General features: G+C 44.8%; 1 protein-coding gene across 2 annotated transcripts in view; it reads right to left on the reverse strand.

Moving 5' to 3' along the window:
• Positions 1–777: 777 nt before the first annotated feature.
• The window catches only part of NXPH1 (neurexophilin 1), a 460,372-nt gene continuing 448,597 nt past the window's right edge, over positions 778–12,552 (reverse strand). For both annotated transcript variants that reach the window (XM_073629540.1, XM_073629542.1), the window contains one exon: positions 778–1,710. In XM_073629540.1, coding sequence (XP_073485641.1) covers positions 949–1,710 — 762 coding nt within the window. In that variant the 3' untranslated portion in view covers positions 778–948. The remainder of the gene's footprint in view (positions 1,711–12,552) is intronic.

Below are 12,552 nucleotides of genomic sequence, written 5' to 3' on the forward strand. Positions count from 1 at the left end.
CTATCTTTGGAAACTCAAGGGTTTTGTGGGGGTTGTCCTCACAACAATATACTTCTTTTTGATCCAGCTAAGCTGTCTCTGGAAATAAATGAAAGCTATTCCGCAACAAACATCTGCATGGTACAATAGCCAAAACTCTCTTCTCAACAGTTCAACACAGTCAATCACAGACCGTTAAAGAAGAGATTTCTGACTGTTAAACCATGGAGACCTAAGTCTTGACGTAAGTCTTGCTTCCATGATCAAAATAGCTAAACTGGAGTCTACAGCTGGCTGGAGCATTCCTTTAAGTGTCTCATGTTTACATCTTCCAGCATGAAAATTTTAAACGGCTATCTATCTTTATCTGGAGCAGGCTCAAATACCCATCATTCACTATCATTAATGTGCCTTTTTTTTGTTAGAGTTGCATTTGTTGGGTTCTTGATAATAACCTTTGTAAGCTTTCCACGATTATCACACACTTTAGCTGTTTTTTCTCAGTATACTTTCCTAATATATTTTATTTTCCACTAAATTATCTCCAGAGATAGGTATAAGCCATGTATACTGGAGCATAGCACAACAGAGTAACATCTCCATACTATGAAGTATTAAGAAAGCTTTAAGCATGGCTAATCCTTTTGGTTCCTTGTAGATTTGTCACTGAATGTTATGGGTTGGACAATGAAATCTCTCTTAACAAGGATCTTGAAAAGCGACCACTTACAATATGTATTTTGCTTTATATCCACAGTGGGTTACATCTAGTAAATGAAATATGGAGTGATTTGGGGATAGTAAATTGCATCTGATAAATTTTCCAATATAAAAGTATTTTTTTTTTTAATGTAGAGTTAAATCATTTGTAGACACATTCCAGGCAATTCATGGGACTTTCTTGGGTTGAGGATCCAGCCCGGTACTTTTATTAATTCCTTAGAGGTAAGTCTTGCATACATATTATTGTCAACCAGAAGGGAAATAGGGTGTATCACTGTGGTAGTTATAATCGGGACACACCTTTTGTACTAGTTTATAATCTGTACTATAAAATGAAATATAAATACAGATCACTTTGAAGGGTTTGGAGCATAACCAAGACACATGGCTTTGGGTCTGTTCCTGATAGCAAGTTTTTGAAGGATCATAGTTGCAAAGAGTGTTCTTGGTGGCCTTGTCAACCTTCTCATACTCAATGCGACAGTTGAAGGATTTAGAATCTTTAGCGTCGATCACCGATTGCTGGGCCAGGTCAAATTCCACTATTTTGGTTGGTGGGACCAAGCTGACTGATACATTCCCCTGACCAGTTGAATTGTGTCGGAAGTAAACACTGAAGGTTCCGTTGCCATGATCTACAATTTTCCCTGTTATCAACAAATTTAGCTTCACTGTTTTGATGTTGGAATGGAAATCCCCCCATCCGAACATTTTCTTGAACTTGCCCGTCTTCACAATTGGCCTTCTTTTGGACCTGGAACGTGGTTCTTGCAGGTCTGTTGAGTTCCTCAGCCATTCCCACAGCTCTTGTTCCGTGTACGGTTCTGGAGTGTCATATCTCATATCCAAGGAGGTTTGGTTATCTTTGCCATGAAAAGTCTGTGAAAGGAGTCGACTTATAGACAAGTCCTTGCTACTTTCTGTCCATATATGTTTAAGTGTGGATATGGATCCTCCTGGTTTTAAACTTCCAATTTTTCCAACACCTGATATATTAGCACACAACACCTGCAGAGAGAAAAGGTACCAAGTATGAAAAGGGATGTTCAAAGTAATATTAAAACATAACAATGAGATTAAATATTCAACATGGAATACTTTCGCTACAAGAAGTCAAAGTGCTATTTTATTTACATTTAGAGGTGAGCAGATCCATTAACTCAAATTGTAATTTAGCAATGACTAGCCAGAATTGGCTATTCCAGTCTGCCAGATGAACCCATCCACCACTGTCCAGTCTGGGTATGTGAGCTATCAATAGGTTACTTTGTACAGGTTTACTACAGAACCTCTGGATCTGTGGTTTTCCCAGTTTCATTTTGATCATTTATCTCTTGAAAAAGATACTTAAAAGTACCCGTTGATCTGACAGAACATTGTACACGTTGGGTTGACAAAACAGTGCTTCTCCTGCATTGAAATCTCAACATGCAATATCAGCTACCTGCTGGACTACAGAGCTCTGACTATACCCTTAACTCCATGTCCCACTTTATACGCATGCATTTCCTTCTCAGCAAAACAGGCTCCCATACAGCCTACCAGACAAGCCCCCCCCCCCCCCCCCCTTTTTTTTTTTTACTTTTTTTTAACAGCCCTGTTGGGGGCCTTTGGTAAAATATCAGGGGTGGACAGTGAATGAATGGTTTGCTATGCTTCAGTGATGAATGGACACAGTGAGTGATCTGTGCCAATTGCTCACTGTGTTCATTCAGAAAAGGATGGGGCTTGTAAATAGGACATATTGAACACACACTCCTGCTGTCCATCCTGAAACACCCCCCTGTGTGCCCTCAGCAGCTGCTGGTGGGAGAGGAGAGGAGGGAAGCTGGCAATGCTGCAGGGGAGGGGGCACACAGGGAGCCCTGGACAGCAGGGGTTTGGGGACGCAGATACCAATCCCCCTGCAGTGCAGCCTGAGGAAGAAAAGGGAGGAGAAGCCGGCAGAGCTGCAGGGGGAGCCACAAGAGTTGGCAATAAGGCAATACAGCCATCACTCCTGCTCAGAAGGTGCCCGGGCCCTTCTTTTGAACTGATGGGGCCTGGGAGTGGTACAGGAGGGCTGGCAGTACTGCTCTATCATCAGCCCTACTAACTATACTTAAATCTATTTCCACTCCCATTGTAAGCCTATGCTATCTACCCTATAAGGGAAAGATCTGTATACTTACCTATTCTGAGGGCGCTCCAGATCAGTCACATGATCAGGTCCTAGCGTTGGCAGTGAAGAGGAGAGATGGCGGACAATGGCTGCAGAGCCTGGGCATTGACATCATCCATAGGCTTACTATGAGATAACCGCTGTCCTCCTCTACACTGAAACTGGCATGGGGACCCGCTCATGTGACCAGACCGGAGCGCCCTCGGGATAGGTAAGTATACCCATCCTTTCTTTTCATGGGGTAGATAGAATAGGCTTAGAATGGGGGTGGGAGTAGATTTAAGTATAGTTAGTGTTTAACTGAACTTCCACTTTAAATTCTAGGAACCTCCCCACACACTGTGGATAGAAAAGGGACTCCTGGGAGATGCAGTTCTGGGGGCATATCTACATCAGTAGGAACTGAGCTTCCAGGACCTGCACCTGTAAGACATTTACAAGCCTAGTGAGGATAACAGGGACTAAATATGTTTCTTGGTACAGAAACAATGTAAAATTTTAAAAAATGCGGAGACATGACCCAGAAAGGGGGTGAAGGTTTGGTGTAATGCCTGGAAGTACACTGTAAAAATGTATTCACTTCTGTTTATGCCCTTAACCAAAGGAAACAAAGTTTGTTGTGGCATAAGCACAGGTATCAATCATCATGAGCTATTCTGCCCTCAGAGTTCTAGAGAGTAAACTATTGCTGACCATTCTGAGAAGTGCTCGCTGTCTTACTAAGCCTCTGGCTTCAATTATTCCTGAGTCCCTAATCTGAGCAAAACATGCAGACCAGGAAAGCGAAGGTGAAGCCTTGGTTTCTGATCTGCAACAGCAATTTTGAACGTATCAAAGCCTAAGGTTCAATCAGGCAGCAAAGCCTAAGGTTCAATCAGGCAGTCAGGGAACCAGCATTTTTTGGAAGGAGGCCAGCAATTGGTGACATCCAGCAGGATAACAGCTGCCGCGCGCCCGTGGGGGCACGCGTCGCGGCGATCGGTGGTGTGGTGTTTTAGTCTGACACACCGCTACACTGATTTCGGTAAAGAGCCTCTGACGGAGGCTCTTTACCACATGATCAGCCGTGTCCAATCACGGCTGATCACGATGTAAACAGGAAGAGCTGTTGATAGGCTTTTCCTCAATCGCGTCTGACAGGAGAGCCGATCGGCTGCTCTCCTGACAGGGGGGTCTGTGCCGATTGTTTATCAGTGCAGCCCTCCCCAGGATGCCGCCAGGACCACCAGGGATTGCCACCACACTGGACCACCAGGTATGCCATCCTAGACCACTAGGAAAATGGCAATCAGTGCCCAGGAAGCTGCCAATCAGTGCCCATCCCAAGTGCCTGCCAGTGCCAGTGCCATCAGTGATGCCTATCAGTGCAATCTGTCAGTGCCACGTATCAGTGCACAGCAGTGCCGCCTATCAGTGCCCAGTAGTGCCACCTATCAGTGCCACACATAAGTACCCATCAGTGTCGCCTATCAGTGCCCACCAGTGCCACCCATGAGTGCCCATCAATAGCGCCTATTAATTCCCATCAGTGCCGCCTACCAGTGCCCATCAGTGCCGCCTATCAGTGCCCATCGTCAGTGCCCGTCAGTGCCCATCAATGCCACCTCATCAGTGCCACCTTATCAGTGCCCATCAGTGAAGGAGAAAACGTACTTATTTAAAACATTTTATAACAGAAACAAAAGAAAAACTTTTCAAAATTTTCAGTCTTTTTTAATTTGTTTAGCAAAAAAAAAAAAAAACGCAGAGGTGATCAAATACCCCCAAAAGAAAGCTCTATTTGTGGGAACAAAATGATAAAAAATCTGTTTGGGTACAGTGTTGCATGACCGCGCAATTGTCATTTAAATAGCGACAGCGCTGATAGCTGAAAATTGGCCTGGGCAGGAAGGGGGTGTGAGTGCCTGGTATTGAAGTGGTTAACGAAGCATCCTTTAGACCAAAAAACGAACCCAATGACCAGCTGAGGATTGGAAACGAATCTCACGTTCTCACCCCCAGAGTAGGAAGAGGTGTTGGAAAACATGTATAAAAATTCAAGATCTATGTCTACCCGTGAAACTGCCATTAAATTACATACCAGATGGTATACTGTATGACACCCACTAAACTTCACACCATATTCCCGGCTGTATCTCCTTTGTGCTTTCGCGGCTGCCCTGAATCAGGTTCCTTCCTCCACATTCCTTTCAAACACCTTCAACCACTTTGGCAAAAGGCAGCCACAAGAGCATCCAAGATAGCCGGTCACCTGCTTACATTGACGGTACAGATGTGTATTTTTTTTTACTACTATCCCGGACCTTCCCATTCCCTTTCAAAGATTGATACACACACTTTTTGTAGCCATTCATTGGATGGCGGCCCTAAACTGGCGTTCCTCCTCGGTATCCTGGTCACAGGTTTTGGCCAGAATTAAACTCTCTGAACGTATTCATCACACCCTGTATGACACTATCCACCTCATTGACAGGAGATGTGAACGCTGGGACCGTCCATTCTGATCCCACTGTATCTTGTACATCACGCTGTATACAATATTCCCAGAGTTCGGTGTTGAAGATGATATTTCTGTATTGAAACTACATTTGCGTTTAGCTGTGAAGTTTGTATACGTTCTTATTGCTTACCACTACATATATGTCAATTAATCTTCCAATAAAAAAAACTTTTGTAAATAAAAACTGACCACACTAGGCATGAGAGCACAGCGTGGTCAGTTCTCTAGCTGTCCTGGGAAGTCATGGTGCTCTCCTCCAATGATCAGACTTGTCCTGACACGCCCCCGCTGCACAGCCAGTCACCGGGAAGCTCAGTGTGCTGCTGCCGCTTCTCCCCCCCCCCCCAGCTCTTATGCAGCTGAGGATAGAGGGAATGTGATCACTTATAAAAAAGGGGAAATAGGTATTTATAATGTTTTTTTTATATCTATACACAAATGTTTTGCCTTTCATTTCTATTTTAAACCGAATGGGTTGTTTTACAAGGTGATTGTTTACAATCACTTTAAATACAAGAGGAAATGCACTGGTATTTTTGCACACATATAAAACTCTAAATGTTAGCCAAATATACAGTATTTCTAGCCAAACCCTTTTCTGGTAAAGCAAAACTTTACCCATAAGAACTTGATAAAAAATAATATTCTTTAGAAAGGAACACACATTCTACATTAATAAGCAGGGGCGTTGCTAGGTCTACAAAAGATCTGGGGCTAGAGCCCATAGCAGCGTAGTAAGGAAAGTCATATGCTTGGGCGGGCATACACACGTATATTACTGTATATACGTGTGTATATTACTGTATATACACATGTATATACAGTCATATACGTGTGTGTGTGTGTGTATATCCCCAGAGAGCCCCCCCTCACATCAGGGTCCCCAGAGAGCCCCCCCTTACATCAGGGTCCCCAGAGAGCCTCCCCTCCCCTTGGGGACCCCTGCTGAGACTCAGGGCTATGGGCCCCAGATTCGGGGCTATAGCCCCAAAAGCCACCCCCTAGCCACGCCATTGTTAATAAGTATGCTAGCAAAATGAGTGTGTGCTGTAAGTTACCTCCAGCATTGTCACTGTTTCTTCATGCCGGAGGCTGCCATTTTGGTGAAGCCCAGAACCCCTGAGCAGCAGTATATCTTTAGGCTGTCAGCAGACCGGCCTATAGTGGCTCTGATTTGTAGCACAATTTCAAAAATGGAGAGCAACTGAGCATGTGCAGAGCAGGGTGAGACTGTGGGGTTTATTTACTAAGACCCCACAGTCTCACCCTGGTCGCGGCCACCACTCATTTTAGCGGGGTTTTAGTGCTGTTTAAGCAGCGCTTTTCGGTCGCTAGCGGGCACTTTTAACCCCAAAGAAGGGGTTAAAAGTGCTTAAAAGCGCCCTTGTTGCTGCGCTTCCAAAACGCTTTTCAACCATTTTGTAAGCGCTGTCCATTCATTTCAATGGGCAGGGCATTTTGGGAGCTCTCCTAAACCCGCCCCAAAGATGCTGCTTGCAGGACTTTTCCTAACATCCCGCAAGCGCACCACCCCAGTGTGAAAAGTCACACTGAAATTTATGGGAGGTAGTTTTCAGGCACTATTTCTAGCACTGAAACACCTGAAAACTGCCTCAGTGTGAAAGGGGTCTTAAGCTGGAGAGTGCAACATCTGGTTCAGCTGTGCATGGTAGCCAATCAACTTCTGACGTCATAATTGTTCAATTAAGCTTTGCCAATAAAACCCGAAAGCTGATTGGTTTCTATGCAGAGCTGCACCAAATTTTGCACTCTCCAGTTTTAGTAAATAAATCCTTTTGCATTACTGGATTCCATACAGTATAGACACGTATTTTAAATGTTTTACATAGCTATACCTGCAAAAGGGGCCAGCCTGAAGTGGTCTAGCAGGACTCAAAGTGGAGTTCCAGATGTTTTTGTGTTTATTAAGGCTCCGTTTCCACTAGTGTGACTTGTCATGTGACTTTGGACACATAAAGTCGCATGACAGGTCACAGCCCATTGATTTCAAGGGCACCCGTTCCAATCTATGTGACTTCAAGTTGAAGCAACTTTGAAAAGGTTAATGCACTACTTGAGACTTATGATGCAATTTTGATCCAGAGACTGTAAAGTTGGATCTGCACTCAAAGTCGTATCAAGGTCGCACGCCAAAGTCGCACTCTAAATCGTGTGACTTTGGGGTTGCAATAGTGGAAACGTATGAGAAAGAAAAGAAGGCTGCGCAACAACAGGAACGATCCAACGTGATTTAATCCAAGAAGGGTCAAATGACAGCCGCCAAGACAATGACACAGGATCCAGGAGGTGACGCGTTTCACGCTGCCATCAGTGCTTCTTCAAACCACTCTAGTGGAAACGTAGCCTAAAAGTCAGCAAGTACAAAAAGTGTAGTTGCTGACTTTTAATAAACACACACTCACCTGTCCCAGGATCCAGTGATGCGGCTGCCTGAACCCTTGATCTTCTCCCTGGTTTCTCCTCGGCACCCGGCGTTGCAAGTGTGGGCACCCGGCTGTGACAGCTTGCGGCTTTACAGTTGGGTGCACACTGCTCCTGCTTAATGGCCAGGCAATCTTTTGGGACCTGTGACGTGTCCCAGAAGATTGCAGGGAGGGAGGGGGAGAGAAAAACTTCTGCTCAAAGCCGCCTAGGCAGCCCGAGCGGGAGTGGGAGTAGGTACCTGTCAAAACTAGGTACCTGCTCCCCAAACAAAAAAATGACATGCCAAATGTGGCATAGAAGGGGGTAAGGAGTGCTTAAAGCGGAACATCCACTTTTGGGTGGAACTCCGCTTTAATTTTCTGACTAAAGTTCCACTTTAAATGTTAAAAGCCCTGTAAGGTTTTTTTTTCCCCTGTCTGTTTCCATTTAGGGAGGTTTTTCTTTTCTTCCTGTCCTGGAGAAACAACAGAAAGTTAAATGAAAAGTGATTAGGTGTCCATCGGAAGATTATCCCTTTCTTCATGTTCTGATGACAAGTGCAACATTTTGCATCTACAATGACATTCTGTCCCCTATGACAGTGGTTACCAAGACAGGTAGAGATTAATAAGCTCCTCAGCAGGGACAGCAATAAAACCTCACAAAAGGCATATCTTATGCCGCGTACACACAATCGGACTTTCCGCCAACAAAACCGTGGATTTTTGTTCGAAGGTTGTTGGCTCAAACTTGTCTTCCACACACACGGCCACACAAATGTTGGCCAACAATTACGAACGTGGGAACACGGTGACATACAAGATGTACGAGCAGAGAAAAAGGAATGTCAATAGCCAGTGCGGTTCCTTCTGCTTGATTCCGAGCTTGCGTGAACTTTTGTGCTATGAACTTGTGTACACACGATCAGACTTTCCGACAACAAAGTTTTGATGGCGGAAAATTTGAGAACCTGCCCTCAAACATTTGTTGACGGAAAGTCCGACAGCAAATGTTCAATGGAGCCTACACACGGTCGGACTTTCTGACAACAAGCTCACATCCAACATTTCCCTTCGGAAAATCCGACCGTGTATACGCGGCATTAGAAGCATTGTGACTTCAACACTTATACACTTTTGTTCAATAGGTACCCAGAATGTGACCCAAAAAAATACAACAGGAGTGCTAAACCAAATGGTGAAGGAGTCCATTGCTTTAATGGTACAAAGCAGGATTTTTTTTCCCAACCAGAATATGGTGGCACTCTTTACCACCACCTTACCACCACCTGTGACACTGCCCTGTCCACTCCAGCTTTCCACTGGTAAACACAGAAGCCGGTAGAGGAAGTTTTCTGCTCTGCTCACTTCCTCTGTCAACTTCTGTGTTTACCAGATAGAGCCCGCCTCTTCAAAAGAAAGGCTCAGGCAAGCTGAACCACACCACCACCACACCTGATGTAAAAGGGAATGCTGCAGACCATGATGTAATGGGACCATGGTCACCAGAGCCCCACCTTACATCAGAGTCTACAGCGTTCTCCTTTACGTCATGGTCCACCACATTTCCCTTTACATTAGTGTTCCCCTTTACATCAGGATCCATAGAGTTCTCTTTTTCATCAAGGTACACTGTAAGGGTGATCCCTGCAGATTCTGATGTAAGGGAGAACTTTGTGGATTGTGATGTAAAGGGGAACTATGGAGTCTGATGTAAAGGAGAACTCTGATGAAAAGGGGATCTCTGCAGACCCTGATGTAAAGGGGAACTCTGCAGACCCTGATGTAAAGGGGAACTCTGATGTAAAGGGGAATGCTACAGGCTATGATGTAAGGGAGAGCTCTTATGTAAAGGGGAACGCTGTGGACTGCGATATGAAAGGGAACGCTACGGACTGTGATGTAAGAGTGGAGGGGGACTCTTCATGGTTTCTTTCACCGGGGCCCCAAAGGTTCTAGTTATGCTTCTGGTGTGGGGTTAATCTGTACAGTGGGGGGGCTTCGTACTGTATTAGGGGCTCTGTACTTTGGTGAGGGAGATCTGTACTGTGGTGGGGTCCTGTATAGTTTGTTGTGGGCTCTGTACTGTGTGTGGGGGGGGGCTCTGTATTGTGATGGGCCCCGTACCGTGTGTTGGGGCTCTGTACTGTGATGGGCCCTGTACCGTGTGTGGGGGGGCTCTGTACTGTGGTGGGCCCGTACCGTGTGTTGGGGCTCTGTACTGTGGGGGGAGAGATCTGTACTGTTGGTGAGGGGAGCTCTGTACTTGGGGGGGGGGGTCTATACTGTGGCAGAGGGGCTCTGTATTGGTTTTGTCTACAAAGCAGAGGCCAACAGAATCTATCTATTAACCTTCTATGAGGAGGTGAGTTGCCATCTAGATAAAGGAAGGCCCGTAGACGTGGTGTATCTGGATTTTGCAAAAGCATTTGACACAGTTCCCCATAAACGTTTACTGTACAAAATAAGGTGCGTTGGCATGGACCATAGGGTGAGTACATGGATTGAAAACTGGCTACAAGGGCGTGTTCAGAGGGTGGTGATAAATGGGGAGTACTCAGAATGGTCAGGGGTGGGTAGTGGGGTTCCCCAGGGTTCTGTGCTGGGACCAATCCTATTTAATTTGTTCATAAACGACCTGGAGGATGGGATAAACAGTTCAATCTCGGTATTTGCAGACGATACTAAGCTAAGCAGGGCAATAACTTCTCCGCAGGATGTGGAAATCTTGCAAAAAGACCTGAACAAATTAATGGGGTGGACGACTACATGGCAAATGAGGTTCAATGTAGAAAAATGTAAAATAATACATTTGGGTGGCAAAAATATGAATGCAATCTATACACTGGGGGGAGAACCTCTGGGGGAATCTAGGATGGAAAAGGACCTGGGGGTCCTAGTGGATGATAGGCTCAGCAATGGCATGCAATGCCAAGCTGCTGCTAATAAAGCAAACAGAATATTGGCATGCATTAAAAGGGGGATCAACTGCAGAGATAAAATGATAATTCTCCCGCTCTACAAGACTCTGGTCCGCCCGCACCTGGAGTATGCTGTCCAGTTCTGGGCACCAGTCCTCAGGAGGGACGTACTGGAAATGGAGCGAGTACAAAGAAGGGCAACAAAGCTAATAAAGGGTCTGGAGGATCTTAGTTATGAGGAAAGGTTGCGAGCACTGAACTTATTCTCTCTGGAGAAGAGACGCTTGAGAGGGGATATGATTTCAATTTACAAATACTGTACTGGTGACCCCACAATAGGGATAAAACTTTTTCGCAGAAGAGAGTTTAATAAGACTCGTGGCCACTCATTACAATTAGAAGAAAAGAGGTTTAACCTTAAACTACGTAGAGGGTTCTTTACTGTAAGAGTGGCAAGGATGTGGAATTCCCTTCCACAGGCGGTGGTCTCAGCGGGGAGCATTGATAGCTTCAAGAAACTATTAGATAATCACCTGAATGACCGCAATATACAGGGATATGTAATGTAATACTGACAAATAATCACACACATAGGTTGGACTTGATGGACTTGTGTCTTTTTTCAACCTCACCTACTATGTAACTCAGCATTGTAGCTATACACTAACGATAACCGAATGGAGTGTTTTCACATTCCCAAAATATCGTCAAAAATCAGAAGGCAAAGATCAAATCTAAATTTCTTCATATTGTGATAATGCATTGAAGTCATAGGGAAGGCAAAAATAAATAGATACTGATGGTTTTTAACAGTGGACTAGGCTTTAATTGGCTCCTTTTCATTATCCTAGACCTGTTCTTGTGCTAACAAATGGCCCCCCATTGCCCCCAGTGAAAATAAAACCTTTAGGCCCCTTGCACACAGGTTGTCCGATCAGGTCCGCCTGTCAGTTTTTCAGGCAGACCTGATTGGACCCTCCAGTCTCCTCTACGGTGTGGCAGATGTCAGCTGACCCCCGCTGCTCCGCGCGATCCTGCCCACCAAAAACAGATGGATGGTGGTCCTATTCCACATCCGTCTGGCGGATCGGATGGAAATGGACAGGCAGTCTGTTTCCATCCGATTGCCCCCCCATAGAGTATACCTCCCAACTTTCGGGGATGGGAATGAGAGAGACCTATTAGCAAAAGTATGTAGACATAGGACACACCCGCCTGCCACGCCCCTTTAAAGGAAAATTGTACAAAAAAATACTATTGGTTAAATCCATATGTGCTTTTTTACCACTACTATTCCTTTATATTGGCTTCTGAAATTTTCAAATGCAGAAATTGAAAAATGGGATGAAAGGTTTAGCACTGGGAAACACTTTTTGAAAGATAAATAGTGCTATAACTATATATAAACTATAAAGATCAGACCAAAAAGAGGGACAAATGAGGAGGGAAGAGTGACAGAGGGACATTGTTCCAAACCAGGGACAGTTGGGAGCTATGCATAGAGGAGAGTGGGACTGTGTCTGTGTCCGCTCTGCATAGCGGACCTGTCATCCACCTGCTCAGCGGGGATCAGCAGAGAGATCCTGCTGAGCAAGCGGATTGCACTTAGCGGAGGCGTCCGTGTGAAAGGGGCCTAAAAGTGATGTTACACAAGTAACAATTAAAGGCTAAAGAATAAATAAGAAAGACAAAGAAAACACACAAAAAGAACACTACAATCGAAAAAAAAAAAAAAACAACCCAAAATATACCACCCCAAAAACGCAAAAACACACACCCTCTAAATAAAAATGGTAGTTTTTTTTTTTTTTTTCCTTTCAAATACATGTAACCTATACAGTTAAA

The sequence above is a fragment of the Aquarana catesbeiana genome, linkage group LG05 (genome assembly GCF_042186555.1).
Source record: "Aquarana catesbeiana isolate 2022-GZ linkage group LG05, ASM4218655v1, whole genome shotgun sequence".
Taxonomy (NCBI): domain Eukaryota; kingdom Metazoa; phylum Chordata; class Amphibia; order Anura; family Ranidae; genus Aquarana; species Aquarana catesbeiana.